This window comes from Asparagus officinalis, chromosome 1 (genome assembly GCF_001876935.1).
Source record: "Asparagus officinalis chromosome 1, Aspof.V1, whole genome shotgun sequence".
Lineage (NCBI taxonomy): Eukaryota > Viridiplantae > Streptophyta > Magnoliopsida > Asparagales > Asparagaceae > Asparagus > Asparagus officinalis.
In genome coordinates, this window is record NC_033794.1 from 120,544,266 (window position 1) to 120,566,174 (window position 21,909).

Here is a 21,909-nt window from a genome sequence, read left to right on the forward strand (position 1 = left end):
CGCCATTGAAGGTTCAGCACCACCGACCTTCAATCTATGAACCCTCTTCTCAGAAATCCTAACCTAAATTCCTATTGTTTTGACATTTATCAAGAGTCTTACTTAGGCATCAGAGGGACATTATTGGATAGCCCACCAGTGTTAATCTAATGTTTTTTTCCTTTGTATCACAAGCAATCTCAAGCAAATATCATCAGTTATCTAGGATGATCACGAAGCCCTCAACATCGAGTCCGATCTTGCCTACTCAATCTATCAGGTTTTTCCTTGCATCAGCATGCGTCATTACTTGCAACTCACCTACCTAACATTGTAAATCACATCAACAAAGAATAGTAACAAAGTTCCTCTCCCCCAAAAATGAAGAAGTACAATCATATTTTCATCACTAAAGCAAACCCTCAGAACAAATAAAATCCTAATGAATAAAAAACATGGAATAACATTTCAGTTAATCCTACATAAAATTAAAATTCCAACTAAAATCAAAATCCTATCATAATTTCCTAATCTAATAGTTACAAAGAGAATCTTTTTTCTCCTGCATCAGATATCTCTACTTGGAGAAAACTCGACTCAAGTTTTGAAATGAACCAAATGAATATCACCGAGTGTCGATCTTCGCTTTAATCTTAGCTCCATCATGTTATGCTTTAGAAAATCTACATCAAAATCTTAATCTTCATTCACGGATTGAGATTACTCTAATGCTAATTGATGAGCAACAACTGAAGGGTTTAGATTTATGATTCTATGAATAATAAAATAAAAATAAAAAATAAAAAAAATAAAAAGATACAAATTGTGTCTCACACCAAACAACTCAGCCATATAAGATACAAGAGCCCTCACACCCGGCAACACATATGACCCGGCAACACATATGCCTAATGTTGCTAGTTAGTAGTTAGACACAGGAAACCATACTTATAGACTCTCTCCTCTCCACAAAATGCGGTACAAGCATATTCGTAGGAATAACAAAATCTTACTAACAAATAAAATTCAAGCTGGCTAATAAGATCAATGAAATTGCAACGAATCCTAACTAAATCTGAAATCCTAAAATCCTAGCAAATCATCTGATCTTAATAGCAAGAAAAAGAATCTATTTTTTCCTAGCTTCAAATTTTTTGTAAATGATATATATTTGGTATATGTTGGAATAAATCTGGAGCCCAACAGAGCAGGGTCCTAGCGAATAGTGGAGCGAAAAGTAATAAAATGAACGCACAGAAAAACCCCCTAAATGAATTTGAGTAAAAATCACGGGCAAAGATAAAATAATCTACTATGAGGAAAATTAGATCTACTCTTACTAACAAGGGAAACAATCTATTTGCAATAAGGTAACATGAGAAAAACTAATTGGAACAAATAAAAAAGCACAGTAATCAAGCTAAAAATAACAACAAGCGCAAAGATAATGATTTATGCGGTTTGACAATTGCCTACATCTATAAGGATATATTCGAATCTACTTTACTTTCAAATATTACAAATTATATATAACATTTCTTGTATTCTTCAAATCACCGTTTGAAATCCTCCTCTTAATCATAAAAGTTTCTAACAAATCCTAAGAATTTTCTCTTTCATTTCTTCTCTACAGTCTTATTGAACTTTTAACAATTTGCAGATTTTCTTGGGCTCCATGTCAAACCTAGATATTGAATACTTATATTTATAGGTTTAAACTCGAGTAGAGATTGAAATGGGATTTTTAATTTGATAAAGAAACATCGTTATCGGTTTACTGTGTCAGACTAGTCGATCCAACTGGTCGTTAATACTGTCAAAACTCTTAGCCGCCACTTTAATTTCTACTTCTGACACTTCCTTCACATTCTGGGTTGAAATACAAGGCTAAATTCTCATAAATCTCCACCTTAGGCTTGTATGAAGCCACTCTCGAAAAATAGCAATTCCTCTTTACAACCTTCTGACTATAAGTTGAAACTTGTTGAGATCTAATGCAAAGAAATCCTTCACGTTATGTCCCCTCTCTCAAAGGGCTCAATGGGGCTATTGATGCACTCTGATTGATGTCAAGCCCTTTGATGACTTGATGCCAACCCCACTTGTTGCAAACTCCGCTCTAGATTTGTTGCAGGCTTCAACATGACTCCATCTTGAGTTGGATTCCAATATAAACTCTTCTTAGCAATCCAAGTTGGGCTTAAACCTCTCTTCCTCGTGTCCGAATACCCTCTTGAAGATGAGGTGGAGACCTCTAGCAATGTTTATATCAAACATCCAGTATAAACCATCTCTACACTATCTTCTAGCTAGGATGAGATTTTCTTCCACGACACACTCCTAAGCTGGGCTCTAGACTTGTTGCAGACTTCAACATGACTCCACCTACAAATGAGCGCCCATTCAGATGCTTCCTAGGGACCAAGTTTGAAATAAATCTCTCATCCTCCTGGCCAAATACCCTCTTTAAGATAAAGGCCCACCTTGAACAATATTCCCTCACCCAATATAATATCTCTACACTTTTCTCCAGCCAACATGGTATTCATTCTGTGACATACTGTGATAATTAACTTGTGCACTTGGATTCGATACCATCTGCGACATACCGTGACAATGAATATTTTATAAAAGATTTGAAGCAGTCTGACGAGGTTTACGCTCTTGTTGTATCAGGAAACGAGGATTCTACCTTCACCAAAATTTCACATGAAGTACAGACCCTCTTGTAATAATTTGATGTAGTTATGCCTAACGAACTTCCTTCTGAACTATCATTGCTTCGAGACATTCAGCATTAGATTGGCTTCATCCCTGGATCCCGACTATCGAATCTGCCACACTATCGAATATTGAGCCCGAAGAAAGGAGAGATCTTGCAGAAATAGGTGGACGATCTCATCCAGAAAGGCCTTATACGAGCTAGCATGAGTTTGTGTGTCTTGCCAGCATTACAAGTCCCAAAGAGAACGAAGAGTGACGCATGTGTGTGGATAGTAGTGCTATCAATAAGATTACCGTGAAGTACTGATTCCCTATCCCTTGCCTTGAAGACATGCTAGTTATGTTGTCTGGATCAAAAATGTTCTCCAAAATAGATCTCAGGAGTGGTTATCATCAGATTCAGATTAGAGAAGGAGATGAGTGGAAGACTGTCTTCAAGACAAAAGAAGGCATGTATGAATGGTTGGTCATTTCTTTTTGGCCTTTCTAATGCTCCTAGCACTTTCATGTGGTTAATGAATCAGGTATTAAAATCCTTTATCGGCAAGTTTGTTATAGTTTACTTCGATGATATCCTTATTTATAGTCAGACTGAGACCGTGCATCTGGATCACTTGAGAGAGGTAGTAACGGCTTTGCAAGCGAACAAGTTGTATATCAATTTGAATAAGTGCAACTTCATGGCCAGTAGCCTATTATTTTGGGCTTTGTCGTCAGTGCAGAGGGCATCCATGTTGATGAAGAGAAGGTGTGTGTTATTCGAGATTAGCCTACACTGAAGACTGTCAGTGAACTTCGTAGTTTTCATGACCTAGCAACTTTCTATAGGAGATATATCAGAAATTCTAGCAACATTATAGTGCCTATCACTGAGTGCATGAAGAAAGGCAAGTTTAATTGGTGGGGGAAGATGCGGACCATAGTTTTATACTAATGAAGGAGAAGTTATCCACAGCACTAGTGCTTACTCTTCCAGATTTTCAAAAGGTATTTGAAGTTGATTGTGATGCGTCCATCATAAGAATTAGTGGTGTTCTATCCCCAGAAGAGCGTTCCATTGCTTTTTATAGTGAGAAACTTAGCAAAGTTCGACAGAAGTGGACCACATATGGACTAGAGTTATATGATATAGTTCAGTCTTTGAAACATTGGGAGCATTATTTGATCTTGCGAGAGTTTCTGCTTAATACCGACCATCAGGGTTTTGAAGTCCATCAATAGTCAGACTATCATCAATCGTATGCATGCTTGTTGGATCGTATTTCTGTAGTGTTTCACCTTTATTTTGAAGCACAAGTCTGGGCAATGGAATAATGTTGCAGATGCACTCAGTCGGAGAGCTGGTTAGTTGGTGACTTTGCAGGAAAAAGTGACTGGATTTGAATACCTAAAGGAGTTGTATGCAGAAGATGAAGACTTTAAGGAAATTTGGAATGACTGCCAACAAAATCAGTTAGTCAGAGGTTTTATATTCAGGATGGTTAGTTATTTCATGAAGATCAGTTGTGCATACCCCAGAATTCACTAAGAGAGCAGATAATACAAGATCATCATGCTGGCGGGTTAGGAGGACATTTGAGGCGTGATAAGATGATTGCTTCCATTGAAGAGCGATATTACTGGCCTTAGCTAAAGAAGGGGATAGAAGAATATGTGCATCGTTGTCCAACTTGTCAAGTTTGTCAAATTGCTAAGGGGCGGTCCCAAAATACGGGATTGTTTACACCCTTACTTGTTCTTGATGCGCTATGGCATGATATTTTGATGGATTTTATGTTAGGACACCCTAGAACCCAATGATACATGGATTCTATTTTTGTTATTGTTGATAGGTTTTCAAAGATGTCATACTTTATTCCATGCAAAAAGACAGCAGATACTAGCAACATTGTTAATCTTTTCTTTCGGAAGATAGTTTGCCTTCATGGAGTGCCAAAATCCATCACATCTGATCGTGATTCCAGGTTCTTATCTCACGTTTGGAGGAACTTGTGACGGCGATTCAATACTTCACTTAAATTTAGTACTGCTTATCACCCTCAAACGGATGGACAAACTAAAGTGATAAATTGCACTCTCGATAATCTTCTTAGATCCATCCCCGGTGATCGTCCGAAACAGTGGAATCTTGCTCTGACACATGCTAAATTTATTTATAACTGTATGGAGAGTCGAACTACAAGCAGGGCTCTCTTTGTGATTGTATATGGAAGGCTTCTGAATCATTATCTTGATCTAGTTCCACTGTCTAAGCTTACATGATAGAGTATTCATGCAGATCATATGGCTGATAAGATACGTGCTATCCAACATGAAGTAAAGGAGAAGATAGAGAAGTCTAATGCTAAATATAAGGCCGATGCTGATCGACCCAGGAGGAAGAAGAGGTTTGAAGAGGGAGTCATGGTGATGGTGTTTCTGCGAAAAGAGCGTTTTCTAGTGGGCACCTATAATAAACTGAAGAGTAAAAAATATGGCCCTTTCAAAATACTGAAGAAGATTAGCGACAATACTTATGTCGTTGACCTTTCTATAGATTTGGTTATTTCTCCTAGTTTTAATGTTTTAGATTTATTTGAGTATTACCCGCCAAAAAAACTATTCATGCAAGTGTAAGCTCAGGGTCAAGCTCTTTTCAAGCAGGGGGGACTGATGTAGAACACACAATGGGCATATTTATGAAGAAAGCGGGACAGACAAGCTCTTTTCAGTATGTCGGAATTGGACGAATTGTATATTAAGAGCGCGTATTTTTTCGAGACAGAGTCAACAAAACCCATCGTTGTTCGATTTGTCACCGTCTGTTTCGCCAAATTCCCTCTGGATTGAGAGATATCAGCGTTTTTGTTAGTTTTTTACTATTTTAGGTAATAATTTAAGAGTCTATTTAATTAGAAAGTAAATCCGATTTGATCCCAAATTTGATTGATTTACTTCCCTAATCCTAGGAAGTTTTTTTAGGAAGAGTTTTATTTTTTCTGTTTTTGGTAAAGTTTGAGTCATAGTAGGGGTCTTGTTTACTTTCTATTTAAGCAGAGTATTGTAAGCCCTAGAGGCATATATTTTCATCAATAAAATTTCTCTTTTAATATTTTTTCGTGAATTCGGAGATCGTTCTTTATGGATTCAGAGAACATCCTTGGTGGATTCCGAGGTTTTACTTCTGCGCTGCGTTAAATGGGGTGTTTTGATAGAAAGTTTACTCCTAACAGGTGATGTAACATGTCATAGCTTGGTCAAACATGCTTCGATCTCGGGTGTGAATGGGTCCTCTCGCTAAGAAAAATGTTTAAGTTAACTACAGGTAGACTAACTGTAGTATCACCTTGCTGTAAATAGACCTCTGTCGTTCTAATTGTGTGGATAGACTCTTTGTAAATTTTTCAAGGTGCGTATAGAACCCCGGTGAACATTTTTGTACGCTTAGAGGAAAAGAAAATAGCATTTGGGGATCTATCCGGTGTGTTTGGATTGAGGGTAATGAGGGGGAGGGGAAGTTGTGGTAAGGTTTAACCTTGTTTGGGAATGAAATTAAGTTAGGTAGTGAGGGTGAAGGGAAGGTAATGGAGGCTTAAAAAATAGAGTTTTTCTTACACCCCAAATTGGGGTGTAATGGGGGCGAAGGGAAGGGAGGGGAAAACAACCATTATATGTAGACTCTTTTACCCTTTATCAAGATCTAATCCAATGGTTGAGATTTCCTCTCAAAACCTTTATTTATGTAATTTCACGTATATTCACTTCCATTCCTTTCACTTTATTCAACTTCTCGAACCGGGTGAATTGAGTTCCCCTTCGTTTCCCTTACAAATTTGCTAAACAAATTTTACATGTTCTCCTACGTGCACTTAGCTTACGCTATATTCGCGTAACTTCTCTTCACTGGGCTCCAATCCAAACAATCCAGAGTAAAAAAAAGTTCGCTCAGGATCTGTTCGCACGATTAGAACCGTAGGGGTTATATCGTCAATTGTGCGATACCGAGGATGTCTATCCGCACTTTAACCCAATGTTTTGACGCTACGTAAACTCGTATCCGATTTGGACACGCGGCCGTTACGACATCACCTCTGATGGTTCTCTTTTCTTATTTAAATCGGGTGTCTGATGAATGATGACAGCAAAACATTTGGAGCAAAGAAATTACGACGTGTACGGAGCATTGTTTTCTTGTGTTTATTTATTTTTCCCCTTTTTTATTTTATTTTCTGTCAAGAGGAAAGAGCCAATAGGACGAGGTCGCGTGAACAAATTAACACGTAGTTAATTATACGTACGTTTAGCCCCTCTCGTGCATCAGTTATGCCAATCATAAGTAAAAGGCGAACCTCAATAAAACGCCGACATTAATTCATTCCGCGTAACAAATTGTAGGCGCTGCGTAATGGAGGTGAAATGGCGATTCCAGCCGAGCTGCTCGCTTGCCGCTGCAGGTGACCTCAATGTTCGTGCGGTGGTCAAGAGACTGATAGAAAATGTTGACAAGAACAGTGGGAAGCCGATGATTAATTTAGGCCACGGAGATCCATCGGGCTTTTCATGCTTCAGGACTGCAGAGACAGCTGAGGGCGCTCTTGTTTCGGCCGTTCGCTCGGCCAAGTACAATGGTTATCCTGTCAGGGGTGGCACGCCCTCTGCAAGAAGGTCAGTATCCAATTTTTTTTTTTAAAAAAAATCCGGTATCCAATTATTTTTAAGCTGCATGCATGCACAATCTTAATTCACTAATTTCTCTTAAACCCTGTTTGGATTGAGGGAATAGAGGAGAAGGAAAGTTTAAGGGGAAACGGATTCCGATTCGCTCCCGTCGTATACAAGTTTTGTTCATGCCCAGATTAGAGTGGAACTGAGGGGAAGGGAATTTCATTAATTTCTCATCTTTTCTTTCCTTTAATTTACCTTCACTTCCCCTACCATGATGAAGTCCAAATGCACGATTAGGATGAATTTCTGCGAACTTCATTAAACTATCGAAACCTAGTACTGTTTAGTGTCGACATGTCAAGTGCAAGTCAAAGGTCGTCAAACGACCAAAATAACTCTTTAAAGTTTTTTTTTTGGAAAATCACCCAATAAGTTTGGTAAATTGCGCTTGAATTGCATATGGTTTCCAACTTGTTGCACTTAAATATCACAAGTTACATTTTGGTGTACCATAAAGTTTCTAAATTTTGCATATTACCATCATCGGTCATGCAAACGCGAAAACTATATGATACTTATATGCTAATTTAGATCTTTTTAACTAATAATATTTATTAAATTTGCTATTAAATCAACCAAATTCCTTTTTAAAACTTATCTTAACTCAACTCAAAAATAGACTAGTGATATTTCTAATGAAAATTTTAACGAATAATAGTGGTTAGAAAGCTCTACAATTAGTATATAAGTATATCAGTGAAACACTTAGATGAAAATTTTTCACATCTGCATGACGATGGTAGTAACATGTAAATTTTAGAAACTTTATGGTATTTATTTGCACCAAAGTACAACTTGTGGTATTTAAATGCAAGAAGTGGGAAACTATATGGTATTTAAGTGCAATTTATCCAATAAGTTATAACTTTTGTCTCTTAACCATCAAATTTGAAAAATGTGATCTTTTTTTTTGCACATATAAATTGTTCCTATTTGCAAATTTATCCCCAATATTTGTTTCAAGTTTTGCATATACACCTACTGTATTAGCAAACATATCTTTCAAATTTGCAACATTAAATGTTTGTACAATTTACATTTATTTTTTTTAGTTTTGGCATATATACCCCTCAAATTTACTATTTCCAAATTTTCCCCTAAAAACTAGATATTTGCTTTATACCCTTCAATTCTTCATCATTAGATTTTTGCACCATCAACCTTTGTTTTTTGGGATTTTTACATATATACCCCTCAGGTTTGCTTTATCTTAGTAATAAATTTTTTATCTTGAATCTTTTCATATTAAGCCTCACAATTACCTATAGCATTGATATGATGATAGGTTTCATTTGTACATGTATGTATGTATGTTTGTATGTACATAAATACATACTACACACACACACACACATATATATATATATATATATATATATATACTAGTTATCCACAACTTTTTTATCCATTGATGTTGCATTGAGATCCGTGAAAGATATGAAGAGTCTTTTTTAGATTTGTGCATCTCTTGATGGCATAAATCTAAAGACAATATGAGTGGATAAAAAGTTTGGTGGACAATACCTCCTATCTACTTAAGTTGACATAAGCTCACACACACACATATATGTGTGTGTGCGCGCGCGCGCGTGTGTGTTATACTTATTTGAAAATTTTAAAGAGGTATGTACCAGTTTTAAACCAAATTTCTTTATCTGAACAAAAATATATTTTAAATTAAATAGTTCAATATTCATAACTATGAAATGTTAATCAAATAAACATACAGTAATATTCGATTAAATATTTCTGAATATTTGAATACTATCTTGATCTTTTTAAAATGGCAATTAACGTTGTCTGGGTTGAGAAAAGTCCACAATTGAGGGTTTAGTGAGATTTAACAGAATTTAGAAAGTTTAGGGAGATTATGTGCAAAACCCCCTAATTTATCGACAGTCAGTGTCTTTTGTTGGAAAAAAGATGCTCAGGATTCTAAATAGCCACATATATTAGACTCTATACTCTACTTCTCCAAACAATATATCTTTTCCTTCTTATCATTTGAATTATTTTTAGTTCATACACATTTAACTATTGAAATTGTCTCTTGCTTATCCTTGAACTATTTTCTGTCTCATCTTGCCCCTAGACTATTAAATTTGTCTCAGTTTAATCTTGAATTATTACTTTATATCTAATTATCATTTTTTATTTATTATTTTGATGGTGTTTAACCTAGATTAATAAGAAAAAAAGTGATAACTTACGCTGCGTTTGGATAGAGTTTTTCAGGAGGGGAGGAGGAGGGAGGGCGAGGCTTACAATGCTTAGGGTTTACGATGAGACTGGAAATAGTTTTGGGGATATGCAAAATTAAAATTGATAGTTTAGGAGGCAATATGAGATAAACATTAGTTTGGAGAGTAAGTAAGAAGTTATAAAACCGACAGTTTATGGTCTGTCATTCATATTTCCTCGCCTTATAATTGAAGAAACGAGAGAGGGATTGCTATCGGGGACTCCGGTGGAGATTTTCTAAGTTGTGTCTTTGAAGAAGATGAACTCTTTCTGTATTTATGGGCGTTCTATCCCCCCTCCGTCCCCAGGTAACCGCCCTGATTTGCCTCCCGATTTTCCTCACGTACGTTGCTTTACGTGAGACTCGTTCTGCAACGGAAAGAAATCCCATAGATCGTGAGATTCTCGCAACAAACGTATCGAGTTCTTAACGGGTTGGGTAACTATTTGGCCCATGAGGCCAAACCCACTTACATCTCCCACTTGGCCGAAATGGCCAAATACTTTCCAAACACACTCCCACTATCCATGGGATGTTACTCAAGATGTAATTCCATACTCCCACTATCCGTGAGATACATGCATTTTTCACTCTACGTGAATAAACCGAGTACAACTATTATCCATGATTCTCTCCTTTCATTATTCATGAAAGTTTCCTTGACTTAGACATTTCTAAGTCCCATCAAACCAACATGTTTGATGAATGTACCTGCTGGGATACCCTTCGTCAAGGGGTCAGCAATCATGTCACTAGTAGGAATATAAGTCACACAGACTTCTTCTTTTTCCACAATATCACGAATATAATGATATTGTATCTCAATATGTTTTCCTTTAGAACTGTTTGCACCACTGTTGATCAAGCTGATAGCTGCTTGATTATCACAGTATATCTCAATTGGTCCATCCTTAGGAACCGTCTTATCCAGACTGTATGAGTTGTGGCCATACTACAGGCTATGTACTCAGCTTCTTGTGTGTATCTTGCCACACATCCCTGTTTCTTACTACCCCAAGAAACAGCTGCACCACCAAAGATGAACAAGTGTCCGGAAGTGGACTTCCCGTCATCTTTGTCTCCTCCGAAATCAGCATCGGAGTAACCAAGAACCTCAAGCGAGTCTGCTTGATAAACTAACTTATGGTGCACAGTGCCTTTCAGGTATTTCAAAATCCTCTTAACAGCCTCCCAATGTGCTGGACCAGGATTACTTTGATATCTACTAACCAAACTCACCGGATATGCCAGGTCTGGTCTAGTACACAACATTGCATACATCAAGCTACCAACAGCTTGTGCATACGGGACACCAAGCGGTTTCTGTCCTTCTCCAGGACATTGTTCTTTACACAACCGCTTTCCCATAACCAAAGGTGTTGGCGCAGGATTACAATTCTGCATCCCAAACCTTCTAAGTATCGTATGCAAATACCTTTCTTGATTTAGACTTAACATTCTAGACTTTCTATCCCTAAGGATCTGTATACCAAGAACATAGGATGCATCTCCCATGTCCTTCATCTCAAATTCACTACTAAGTGCTGACTTGATTCTGTTCAGCACTTCTATGTCATTTCCAGCCAGCAAAATATCATCCACATACAAGGATAATATTGTAAAACTGCTGCCACTCTTCAAGACATATACACAGTTATCCAATTTATTTGCAACAAAACCAAGTTGGATAACAGTATTGTGAAATTTGAGATACCACTGTCTAGCTGATTGTTTTAAACCATATAAAGATTTCTTTAATTTATATACTTTGTTTTCTTGTCCTTCAACCTGGAATCCCTCAGGTTGATTCATATATATTACTTCCTTCAACTCTCCGTTGAGGAATGCAGTTTTGACATCCATTTGGAAAAGTTCCAAGTCAAGATGTGCAACAATTGCTAAGATAATTCTGATAGAAGCAAACTTAGCCACCGGAGAATAAGTCTCCTGATAATCTATACATGCCTTCTGAGTAAAGCCTTTAGCTACTAATCGGGCTTTAAATGTATCAATAGACCCATCAACCCGATATTTCTTCTTTAACACCCATTTACATCCTATGGACTTCCTATCTTCTGTAAGTCACATAGTTCCCATACATTGTTTCTCTCTATTGAGTCAAGCTCCCTTTTCATGGCTTCCAGCCATTGTTCCGATTCACCATGCAGGTGTTGTTCTGGGTCTTTTATTACCACTAAGGTTGACAGGTTGGACAGGTTCAGCTGGTTGATTTTCCATAGGCATATTCTCATTTAAGGGCTCATCTTCCATTATTGGATGATTTACTTCATCCACTATGTCCAGGTCATCGTTGGGAACATCATCTAAGTCTAACAGAGGTTGTACTGCCTCTTGAACTTGTTCCTTTTCCTCTAGATTTTCTAGAAAAGTAGCATCTCTACTTTCAATGACCCCTTTCTCTTCATGGAAGAACCTATATCCTTTAGACTTTTCAGAATAGCCTATAAATCTACACTTTAAGGTTTTGAGATCCAGCTTATCTCTAACTTGATATGGAATGAGAACATGTGCAACACAACCCCATTTTCTTAAGTGACTTAATTCAGGTTTGTGTCCATTCCAAATCTCATACGGTGTTGACTCGACTGATTTTGTGGGAATCCTATTCAAAATATAATTCGCAGTCAATACTGCTTCTCCCCAAAAATCCTTGAAGAGACCAGAATATGACAGCATATATCTCACTGCATTCATCAATGTTCTATTTTTTCTTTCAGCCACACCATTCTGTTGTGGCGTGTAAGGCATAGTGGTATGTCTCTTAATACCATAATGAATGCAATAGTTTTTAAATTCCTTGGAATTGAATTCTCCACCTCTATCAGTTCTTAACACCTTAATATATCTTCCAAGTTTCCTTTCTGCTTCTGTCTTGTATCTTTTAAAACATTCAAATGCTTCTGATTTTCTGTTTAAAAGATACACAAAAGTATACTTGGAATAATCATCTATGAAAGTTATAAAATATTCTTTATTACCACGTGTCTTTACGCTTAACGGACCACAAATGTCAAAATGAACTAACTCTAAAAGTCCACTTGCCCTCTGACCTTCAGAAAATGACTTTCTAGTCATTTTCCCTGTTAAGCAGTGTTCACAGGGTAATGTCCTTACACCTGTCAGATTTGGTAACAAATTCATTTTAATTATCTGATCTATCTTTCTATTACCAGGGTGTCCTAGCCTCATATGCCATAGATCAAAATCAGATAAAAGACACAAGGAATAAAGCAAATCAGAATTCTTATTGCAAATTTTAGGTTTTACAACAGAAAGACAGAACAAATCATGTTCGGGTACAAACTTGCCCATAGCAAACACTTTATTGTCTTTCCCAATAGAGACCCTATTGTTGTAAAACCTAACTTCAAGGCCTCTAGAGCTGGGACGGAGATCAGATTACGTCTTATGCCAGGCGCATAAAACACTTCCTTGAGAACCATGATGATGTCCCCAAGATCCAATCGGTACGAACCAATACCTTCAACATCTAGGTAGGTATTATTCCCCATGTAAATCCTTTGATCTCCCTTCTTCAGCTCCTTGAAGTCGCATATCCCTTCCTTCGTCTTTGCAATATGTCGGGTAGCTCCCGAATCAATCCACCAGCCACCAGCGTCAGTAGTTGCAGCATTGCACTCAATGACGCCGATGAACTCCCGCTTACCGGATCCTCCTTGTTCCGGGCGTTTGGGACCGCCCTTATTCTTCGCCTATGAACAGTTGGCTTTGAAGTGGCCGAACTTCCTACAGATATAGCATGATCCAGGAGGTCCTTTCTTACCACGAGCACGTTGCTGGCCAGGTCCTTTGAAGGAAGGCTTGACAGGTCCAAACTGATGAGTTCCTTGTGCCTTGCGATAGTGAGCTGCATTTGCTTCTTCTTGCTGCACAAGGTTCACATCTGAACCTTTTCTCCTAGATAACTACCTAGTTTTATTTTTGGATGAGGGAAGCTCCCACGATCATTCAGACGTATTCGACTATTGCCTAGCTTATGTTGTATGAAATCCATTGCTTTGATTTGATTACTGCTTAGAACTGTATTTATTGTTCAAAATTATTTTTCTTATATATCTGAAAGTGTTACCTAAATTTTTTGGCGCTTTGAAACAGAACTCTGTGTGTGTATAGAGGAAGACTTCTATCAACTTAAGTTGATGTCCACCAAACTTCCTAGCCACTCATTTATTAATATAAAAAACCTTTTCATATCATGCGAGGATCCCTAGGCAATATGGTAATTTCTCAGGAATTTCAGATCCTGCTGAAGCTAGGTCCTTAGCCATGACAATCATCTTGTTCACATGTTCGGTAACATCTTCACCTTCTTGCATACGGCTTGAATTAAATCTATGCATCAAGAGCTGTATGTTCACCTCAGAGGTAGTGTCATACTTCTCTTTAACTGCAAGCCACATTTCCTTAGCCGTATTATAGTTTTCAAAAATTTTAATTAAACTATCCTCCATGAACATTAACATCAGGCTTTTAGCCTTATTGTACTTAAGTTGCCACTGATCAAGCTCCTTTTTCTGAGCGTCAGTGGGATTGTCACCAAGAGTTGGTGCTGAAACATCTAGGACACTATCTAGATTGTCATGGATAAGTCCGTACTTAATCTTCCTATGCCACATATCATAGTTGAAACCATTAAGGCATTCTATCTTTGCCAGTTCAGATGCAATCAATTTACTAGCCATGATGATAATTAAGCTTTATGATATTCCAAATAGAATTGATTTTAGATTACTAAAGAATAAAAACTAACTTAAAAAAATTAACTTAAGTAGTTGATATTAAAACAATTATTTTTTTTTACTGTAACCGTAATAATAAAATATAAAGATAAAATATTAAAAATATAATAACAACAAGATTAATTGAAAATTTTGGGATTTCCAACTGAAGCAGAAAACTGTAAATTTTTAGATCCTAGTATGGATATACAAACTAATTATAGAATATTACTATAAACATATAATTTCATCCACAAACAAATTCTTTCCCCTTTTCAAAACAGCCCCAACTTTTCTTTTCAACCAGAAAAAAAATATCTCTATAATATAAATCAATGGGATGATGGACCACTTAAATAACTTGGGTAAAAGACATCACAAAACTATGTACGGAATTAAGGGTTTTATAGAGGAGAGAAACTTCCAGAAAACAAAAATATCCCAAAACGAGATTTACTAAAGGTGAGTTCTAAAGATTGATACTTACAGTGAGGGGGCAAATGCTAGAGATGTGGAGTCCTGCCAAAGGGCGGTTGCGGGTAGGTTGTGAGCACGGGACGATGGCGGAAGAGCAGACAGAGGAAGACGGAGATGGTGCCGGTGAGCAGGTCGCAAGTAGAGATCTGGAGAGAGGAAGGAGGTAGCTCGATTGGGCGGCTGCGATTTGGTCGGAGAGCACCGCGGCAATGGGAGGGAGGGAGGCTGGGGTTTGTGGAAGAACCGTGAGTTTTTTTTTTAAGGAAAGATCGTATGGCTCTGATACCAGTGAAGAAACGAGAGAGGGATTGCTATCGGGGACTCCGGTGGAGATTTTCTAAGTTGTGTCTTTGAAGAAGATGAACTCTTTCTGTATTTATGGGCGTTCTATCCCCCCTCCGTCCCCAGGTAACCGCCCTGATTTGCCTCCCGATTTTCCTCACGCACGTTGCTTTACGTGAGACTCGTTCTGCAACTGAAAGAAATCCCACAGATCGTGAGATTCTCCCAACAAACGTATCGAGTTCTTAACGGGTTGGGTAACTATTTGGCCCATGAGGCCAAACCCACTTACAATAATGGACCAACCCTCTGTATCACCCTCTCATTCTCCACTGTCCCCTAAAATGGAGAACGGAGGTAGAAGAATAAGCCGGTGAAATTATTCATCCGCCACTAACAGGGCTTCGTCGGGTGGCTACTGGCCCACCACCGTCCATGGATGCCTGAATCCACTGATGGCGCAATTGACTTTGTTTTATCCTGTTTTCTCATTAGAAGTATGGATAATTTTTGATTAAAAAACCCCATATATGGTAAGTTTTCCTTTTGTGTACTAGCTTTTTTTTTGTAGTATATAAGTTATTATTGGGAGGAGCCCACACGTCCACCCCGATGCAGAAGAGATATCACCTGAGAGAGAGCTCTGGCTTTTGTTGTCACAAAATCTCAAGTCACCCTCTATATTTCCATTTCACTAAGGAAACAAGAACAAAAGTGAAATATCTCAACAAAGTGAGATATACACTATTCCTCTTATCAGTGCTAGGACTGAATGTCGAGGGAACCAACAAGCAATAGCCAACACACAGAAATAGTAAAGACACGAGATTTACGTGGTTCGGCAAATTTGCCTACGTCCACGGGAGGGGGAAATGGGGATTTCACTATGAGGAGAATACCAACTTGTACAACCTACAAGCTCTTTCTTTTCTTCTCTCCTCAGAATCTCTCAATTCCTCTCTTCTCACTTCCTCTAAATCTCTCTTCTTCTTCTTCTTCTCTCTATTTATAGGGAAAATAGAGACATGCTCCCTGAGACATGCTCCATGTTTTGGGGATGCCCCCCCTAGACATGCTTCATGTTTCGGGACTCCATATTTTGGGGGATTTACAATTCTCCACCTCATACATCATTTGATAAATTTTAAATTTTGGATGAATATTAGAAGAACACCATGAACATCACCAGAGAGATCTGAAACACCAAACCAGGCTAAAAACAGCTGCACTATGTTTGGGTCAAAAGTCGATGTTTTTATTGTTTTGAATCTATTACAACTTTAGTCGTTACAATACACTCAAATAAACAAGAAAAGTAGATCTTTTTATAAGATCAACTTATACGATGAAAATGTAAAATAGTATAACTCTTGTCAAACAGCACAATGGACGTTTATCATTCGCTGCTTGCGTGGGAACTTTGCCTATGCCCAGGACGTTAATATCCATGGACCGCCACGGATCAGATCCGGTTGACAGATTAAGTTGATCAAAGCTCGTACTTCACGAAAGAAGTAATCACAGCAGCGGTAATCTTGACCAAGCGAGATCACGGCTCTTCTCGAGATTTAAGACCAAGGTTAAATCCGGAGGAATATGGGACGGGTCTTAGATCTCTCAAACTCCACTCTTTATGCACAAAAATTCGCCAAGATCTGCTAACCCTCGCTGTAAATTCGTGGCTCCACTCTTCACTTCGGCAGTGTTTCACCCTCTTAATGTCCTCCTGTGAAATGAGCCTCGGGCCTGTATTTATAGGCTTCGGTTGGGGGTTTTCGGATAAGAATGATGGATTCAACCTTATCTTCAGTTAATAACCGTGTAACCATGTTTGGAGATGACATCAAGTCAGTTGGGAACCTCTGGAACAGATAATCTCGTAAAAATCCACTTAAAAACCCGTCGAAAACACATTTAAGGCTAAGAACTACGAGAGCCCACCATTTGCGTGGCTCGGGGAACTGTTGCGAGCCACGAGCCACCATTTGGTGGCTCGGCACCATTTGGCGAGACTACTATGTTCGCGTTCCGGCCACCATTTGGATGGCCCAACACCATTTAAGCGCGGGTGGGCCACTCTGGAGCTGGCCGCGTAAGTGCCACGGCTACTTGGAGCTGGCCGGTGAGCGCGGCGGTTCCACTTGCCGAGCTAGCAGTGATCGCGCCGCGCGGCCTACATTGGAGCTGGCACGGCCACTTGAAGGCTGGCGGCCTACAGCCTGTAGACGCCACTTAGAGCCTTGGCCGCCTGTGATTCACGCGAGCGCATTTGGAGCTGGCTCGCGTTAAGCACACGGCGTCACTTAGAGCTGGCCGATGAGCGTGCGGGCCACTTTAGAGCTAGCAGATGAGCGCGCGGTCCCACTCTGGAGGCCTGGCCAGCTGTGAGCGCGGCGCCACTTAGAGCTGGCCCAGTGAGCACGCGGTACTTGGGAGCTGCAAGCGGGCACACTTGGAGCCTGACCAGTGAGGCGTATGGGCTACGTTGGTTTGCCATTCTGGTGGCCGATGAGCGTGTAGGCACTTAGCGGTGCGTCGGTGAGCGCGCGCGGCACTTGTGTTACCGTTTACAGTGGCGATGAGCGTGTGGGCCACTTGGCGGTGGCCGGTGAGCACGCTGGCCACTTGGTTTGCCATTTTTGTGGCTGATTAGCATGTGGGCCACTTGGTAGTTCGTCGTCACGTCATCAACATTTCGCCGATTCGCTTCATGCGTGTGTCAGTGTCAGATGATCCTCTTTAACTCGGACAATCCCCTTCTACTTGGATAATGGCGTTCATCGTCTTCTCTTTATCTCGAGCTGTGTGCAGATACCTATAGGCATTTTTAGACGCCTACACACTATTATACCATGGTTGCCTATGTACCCTCTCACCGGGATCAAGCTAACCGTAGTTCTGCAATTATTCTCTAACATAGTCTCCACCTCACCCCCATCACCGTTCGGAAGGGCCTTGCCCTTTTGGGCAGATCAACATGGACTGATATAAAACAAGTCCAAGTAATGCTAGAACTTTCTGTCTGTCACCATCTTGGTTAACATGTTTGTGAGATTCTCATTCGTGTGCACCTTCATGAGAGAAATATCACATTCCTCTATAACATCTCGCACAAAATGATACTTGACGTCGATATGCTTGATACGAGCATAGTGAACTTGATTCTTAGCCAAATGAATCATACTCTGATTATCATACCACAAGTTTACGCTATCTTGCTCAATCCCCAAATCATCTAGAAGACTTCACAACCACAATGCTTTCTTCACTCCCTCTGTCATGGCCATGTACTCAGCCTCTATAGTAGAAAGTGTCATTGTAGCCTGTAATATCGATCTCCAACTAATTGGAGCCTCATGTATCCTGAATACATAACCAGTAGTAGATCGTCGTCTATCTAGATCGCTCGCATAATCTGAGTCCACAAACCCATCAATCTGACATGTATCCCCACCAAAACATAGATCTATATCAGCGGTACCTTTTAGTACCTCAGGACCTATTTCACCGCTTCCCAATGTGTCTTTCCCAGATTCACCATGAACCTACTGACAACACTGACCGCCTATGAAATATCTGTACGTGTACACACCATTGTGTATATCAAACTACCAATTACACTAGCATAAGGTATATGTTTTATGTGTATCTTTTCTTACGCTGTAGTAGGATATTGTTTACCTGAAATCCTAAAATATGGAGCCAATGAAGTCACCACCGACTTTGCACTTTGCATCCCGAAGCTCACGATCACCCGCTCTATGTAGCCCTTCTGACTCAAGAACAATCACCGATTCGCCCGCTCTCTTCTAATCTTCATACCCAGTATTTTTCTTGTAGTGCAAATATCTTTCATCTCGAACTCTTTACCAAGTTGAGATTTTAGCCTATCTATCTTCACCTTGCTCCTCGAAGCAATAAGTATGTCATCTACATACAAAAGAAGATATATATAATCACCTCCATGAAGCTTCTAAATATAAATGCAACAATCATAATCACTTCTGGAAAACTCATGCTTCAGTATGAAGGAGTCAAATCGCTTGTACCACTGTCGAGGAGATTGCTTTAATCCATAGAGTGTCTTCCTCAAGTGACATACATGATGCTCCTTATCCTCAACTTTGTAGCCCTCAGGTTGATGCATATAGATCTCTTTATTTAAGTCTCCATGCAAAAAGGCCATTATGACATCAAGTTGTTCCAGCTCAAGATCATCATGAGCAACAATATTCAATAGCACCCGAATGGAAGCATGTTTCATGACCGGAGAAAATATCTCATTGTAATCTACACCCTCTCTTTGTGCAAATCCCTTAGCCAATAGCCTAGGCTTGTACCTTGTACTACCAAGCTCTGAAAGATCCTCCTTTCTTTTATGCATTCACTTACAACCAATAGTTTTTCTTCCTACGGGCAATGGGATCACCTCCCATGTTTGGTTTTTTCGAAGAGATTCTATCTCCTCCATCGCAGCCAACCAATTCTCACTATTCTTATCCCGAATAGCGTCTTTGAAGGTGACCGACTCATCATCCTCCACCGAGAGTGCGTATTCTACCAAATTAATCTGCCCATAATGCTTCAGGGGTTGATCAGACCTCAGCTTCAATACCTGCTTGTATGCTCTATTTGCGGTGAAAGTTGTTGTTTTCATTGCTATCGAATCTATTACAACTTTAGTCATTACAATAAACTCGAATGAAATAAAAGTTGATCTTTTTATAAGATCTCCTTACACAATAAAAATAAAAAAAAGTTTACAACTTTATCAAACAAACGCAGAGATCCTTCATCGGTCTTCTGCTTGCGTGGGATCTTTGCCTGTGCCGGGGTTTATCCGTGGACCACCGTCGATCAGATCTGATTGCTGAAAAATTAGGCAGAGCTTCGTCTATCCGCGAAAGGATCGAGAAATCGTAGCTCTTATCTCGGCGAAGCGAGATAATCACTCTTCTTAAGATTACCACAACGGGATAATCTTAAGGAACGGATCCGAGAAACTGTAGATCTGACGATTCTCTCTCTCTTGCGTTGAAGAACTGGATCCGATCTCTCCTCCTCCTCTCTAAAATCCGTGCACCTTCAGTCTTCAATCCGGCAGGGCTTCGTCTAATCTCTAAAATTCCAGATCTGAAAAAAAGAGGCCTAAGGCTTGTATTTATAGGCTTGAGGGGATAACGGAGCGGTTAAAACACCTTAAAGACCCAAATCTGCGTTGGAAACACCCCAGGGTGTCTCCATTTGATCGGAGACACCCTAGGGTGTCTCCCATTGATCCGAGACACCCTAGGGTCGAACTCCTGTGAACCAGATAGTGATGTTCATTGTCGTTCCTTAACACTGAGCTATTCGTGGAGACCTATAGGCAATTTTTGATGCCTACAGATACCCCCTTCAAAGCGTTCCAGACTCGTTTCTTTTATAGAAGAGGCTGGAATACTTTGGATGTGATTGGTCCAGCCTTTAGTCGGCGTAAAGGACCTGTAGTTAGCTTCAACTCTTGGCCCCTTTGATTTTCGGTCTATTCAATTCTTTGACGAATAGCCGAAGTTCTTCCGGCGCTGCGTTTATCGCCTGGCCGTCGTCGGAGTCTCGAGTCTACTACCAGTGAGTTGAGTTTGGCTCGTGTCATTGACTTTGAATTGACTATCTTTGTCATATTGTGCTGACTTAGGGTTTCAGATCACCGTATGTTGAGTTTTTGGTCGCAACGCGTTGACTGGCGTTGACCTAGGGTTACGCGTTGACCGGCGTTGACCCTAGGGTTTCGAATATCGAACGTTGACTTTTTGGTCGCAACGCGTTGACTGGCGTTGACCTAGGGTTACGCGTTGACCGGTGTTGACCCTAGGGTTTCGAATGTCGAACGTTGACTTTTTGGTCGCAACGCATTGACTGGCGTTGACCTAGGGTTACGCGTTGACCGACGTTGACCCTAGGGTTTCAAACGTCGAATGTTGCCTTTTTGTCGCAACGCGTTGACTGGCGTTGACCTAGGGTTACGCGTTGACCGGCGTTGACCCTAGGGTTTCGAACGTCGAATGTTGACTTTTTGTCGCAACGCGTTGACTGGCGTTGACCTAGGGTTACGCGTTGACCGGCGTTGACCTTAGGGTTTGGGACGTCGTACGTTGACTTTTTGATCGCAACATGTTGACTGCGTTGACCTAGGGTTACGCGTTAACCGGCGTTGACCCTAGGGTTTTGAACGTCGTGCGCTGACTTTTTGATCGCAACGTGTTGACTGGCGTTGACCTAGGGTTACGCGTTGACCGGCGTTGACCTAGGGTTTCGGATCGCCATTAACACAGTTTATACTCGTGCATTTGCTGGAGCATACACAGTTTAAGCTCTTAAGGTATTGGAGCACGGTGATCCCAAATGTCGGAGCTGCAGGACCAACTGTTAAAGCTGATTCATCTGCATGTATAGATCTTATCCTGAAGTTGTTGGATGCTCAAGTCACGAGACCAACTAATGGAGCTGGTGCGTCAATGACTCGCATTTATAGAATTTTTGGCAAATTCTCAGCCATCAACGGGTTTGATGAGCCTTTACCGACTACCGTTTGAGTCGGGCTAGCATGCAGATTGTTTAAGTCCGTTCCACATGTGACGTTAAGCTAAAAGAGTTAACCCTTTTAGTGCTACGATATTGAATACGTAGACTTCGTCTTTCTCCTGTGAAAAGACTAAACAGCGACGTGTATCAGACGTTGACTTAGGATTTTTGGCAAAT

The 21,909-nt window shown here is 39.9% G+C and overlaps 2 protein-coding genes across 2 annotated transcripts in view; both read left to right on the top strand.

Moving 5' to 3' along the window:
• Positions 1 to 5,319, top strand: part of LOC109840566 (tyrosine aminotransferase-like) — a 7,989-nt gene extending 2,670 nt beyond the window's left edge. The window contains 4 exon segments of the mRNA XM_020409265.1: positions 3,228 to 3,451; positions 4,536 to 4,667; positions 4,797 to 4,864; positions 4,982 to 5,319. Of these exon segments, the coding sequence (XP_020264854.1) occupies positions 3,228 to 3,451; positions 4,536 to 4,667; positions 4,797 to 4,864; positions 4,982 to 5,319 (762 nt within the window).
• Positions 7,088 to 21,909, top strand: part of LOC109840572 (tyrosine aminotransferase-like) — a 30,100-nt gene continuing 15,278 nt past the window's right edge. The window contains exon 1 of the mRNA XM_020409278.1: positions 7,088 to 7,347. Coding sequence (XP_020264867.1) covers positions 7,088 to 7,347 — 260 coding nt within the window. The remainder of the gene's footprint in view (positions 7,348 to 21,909) is intronic.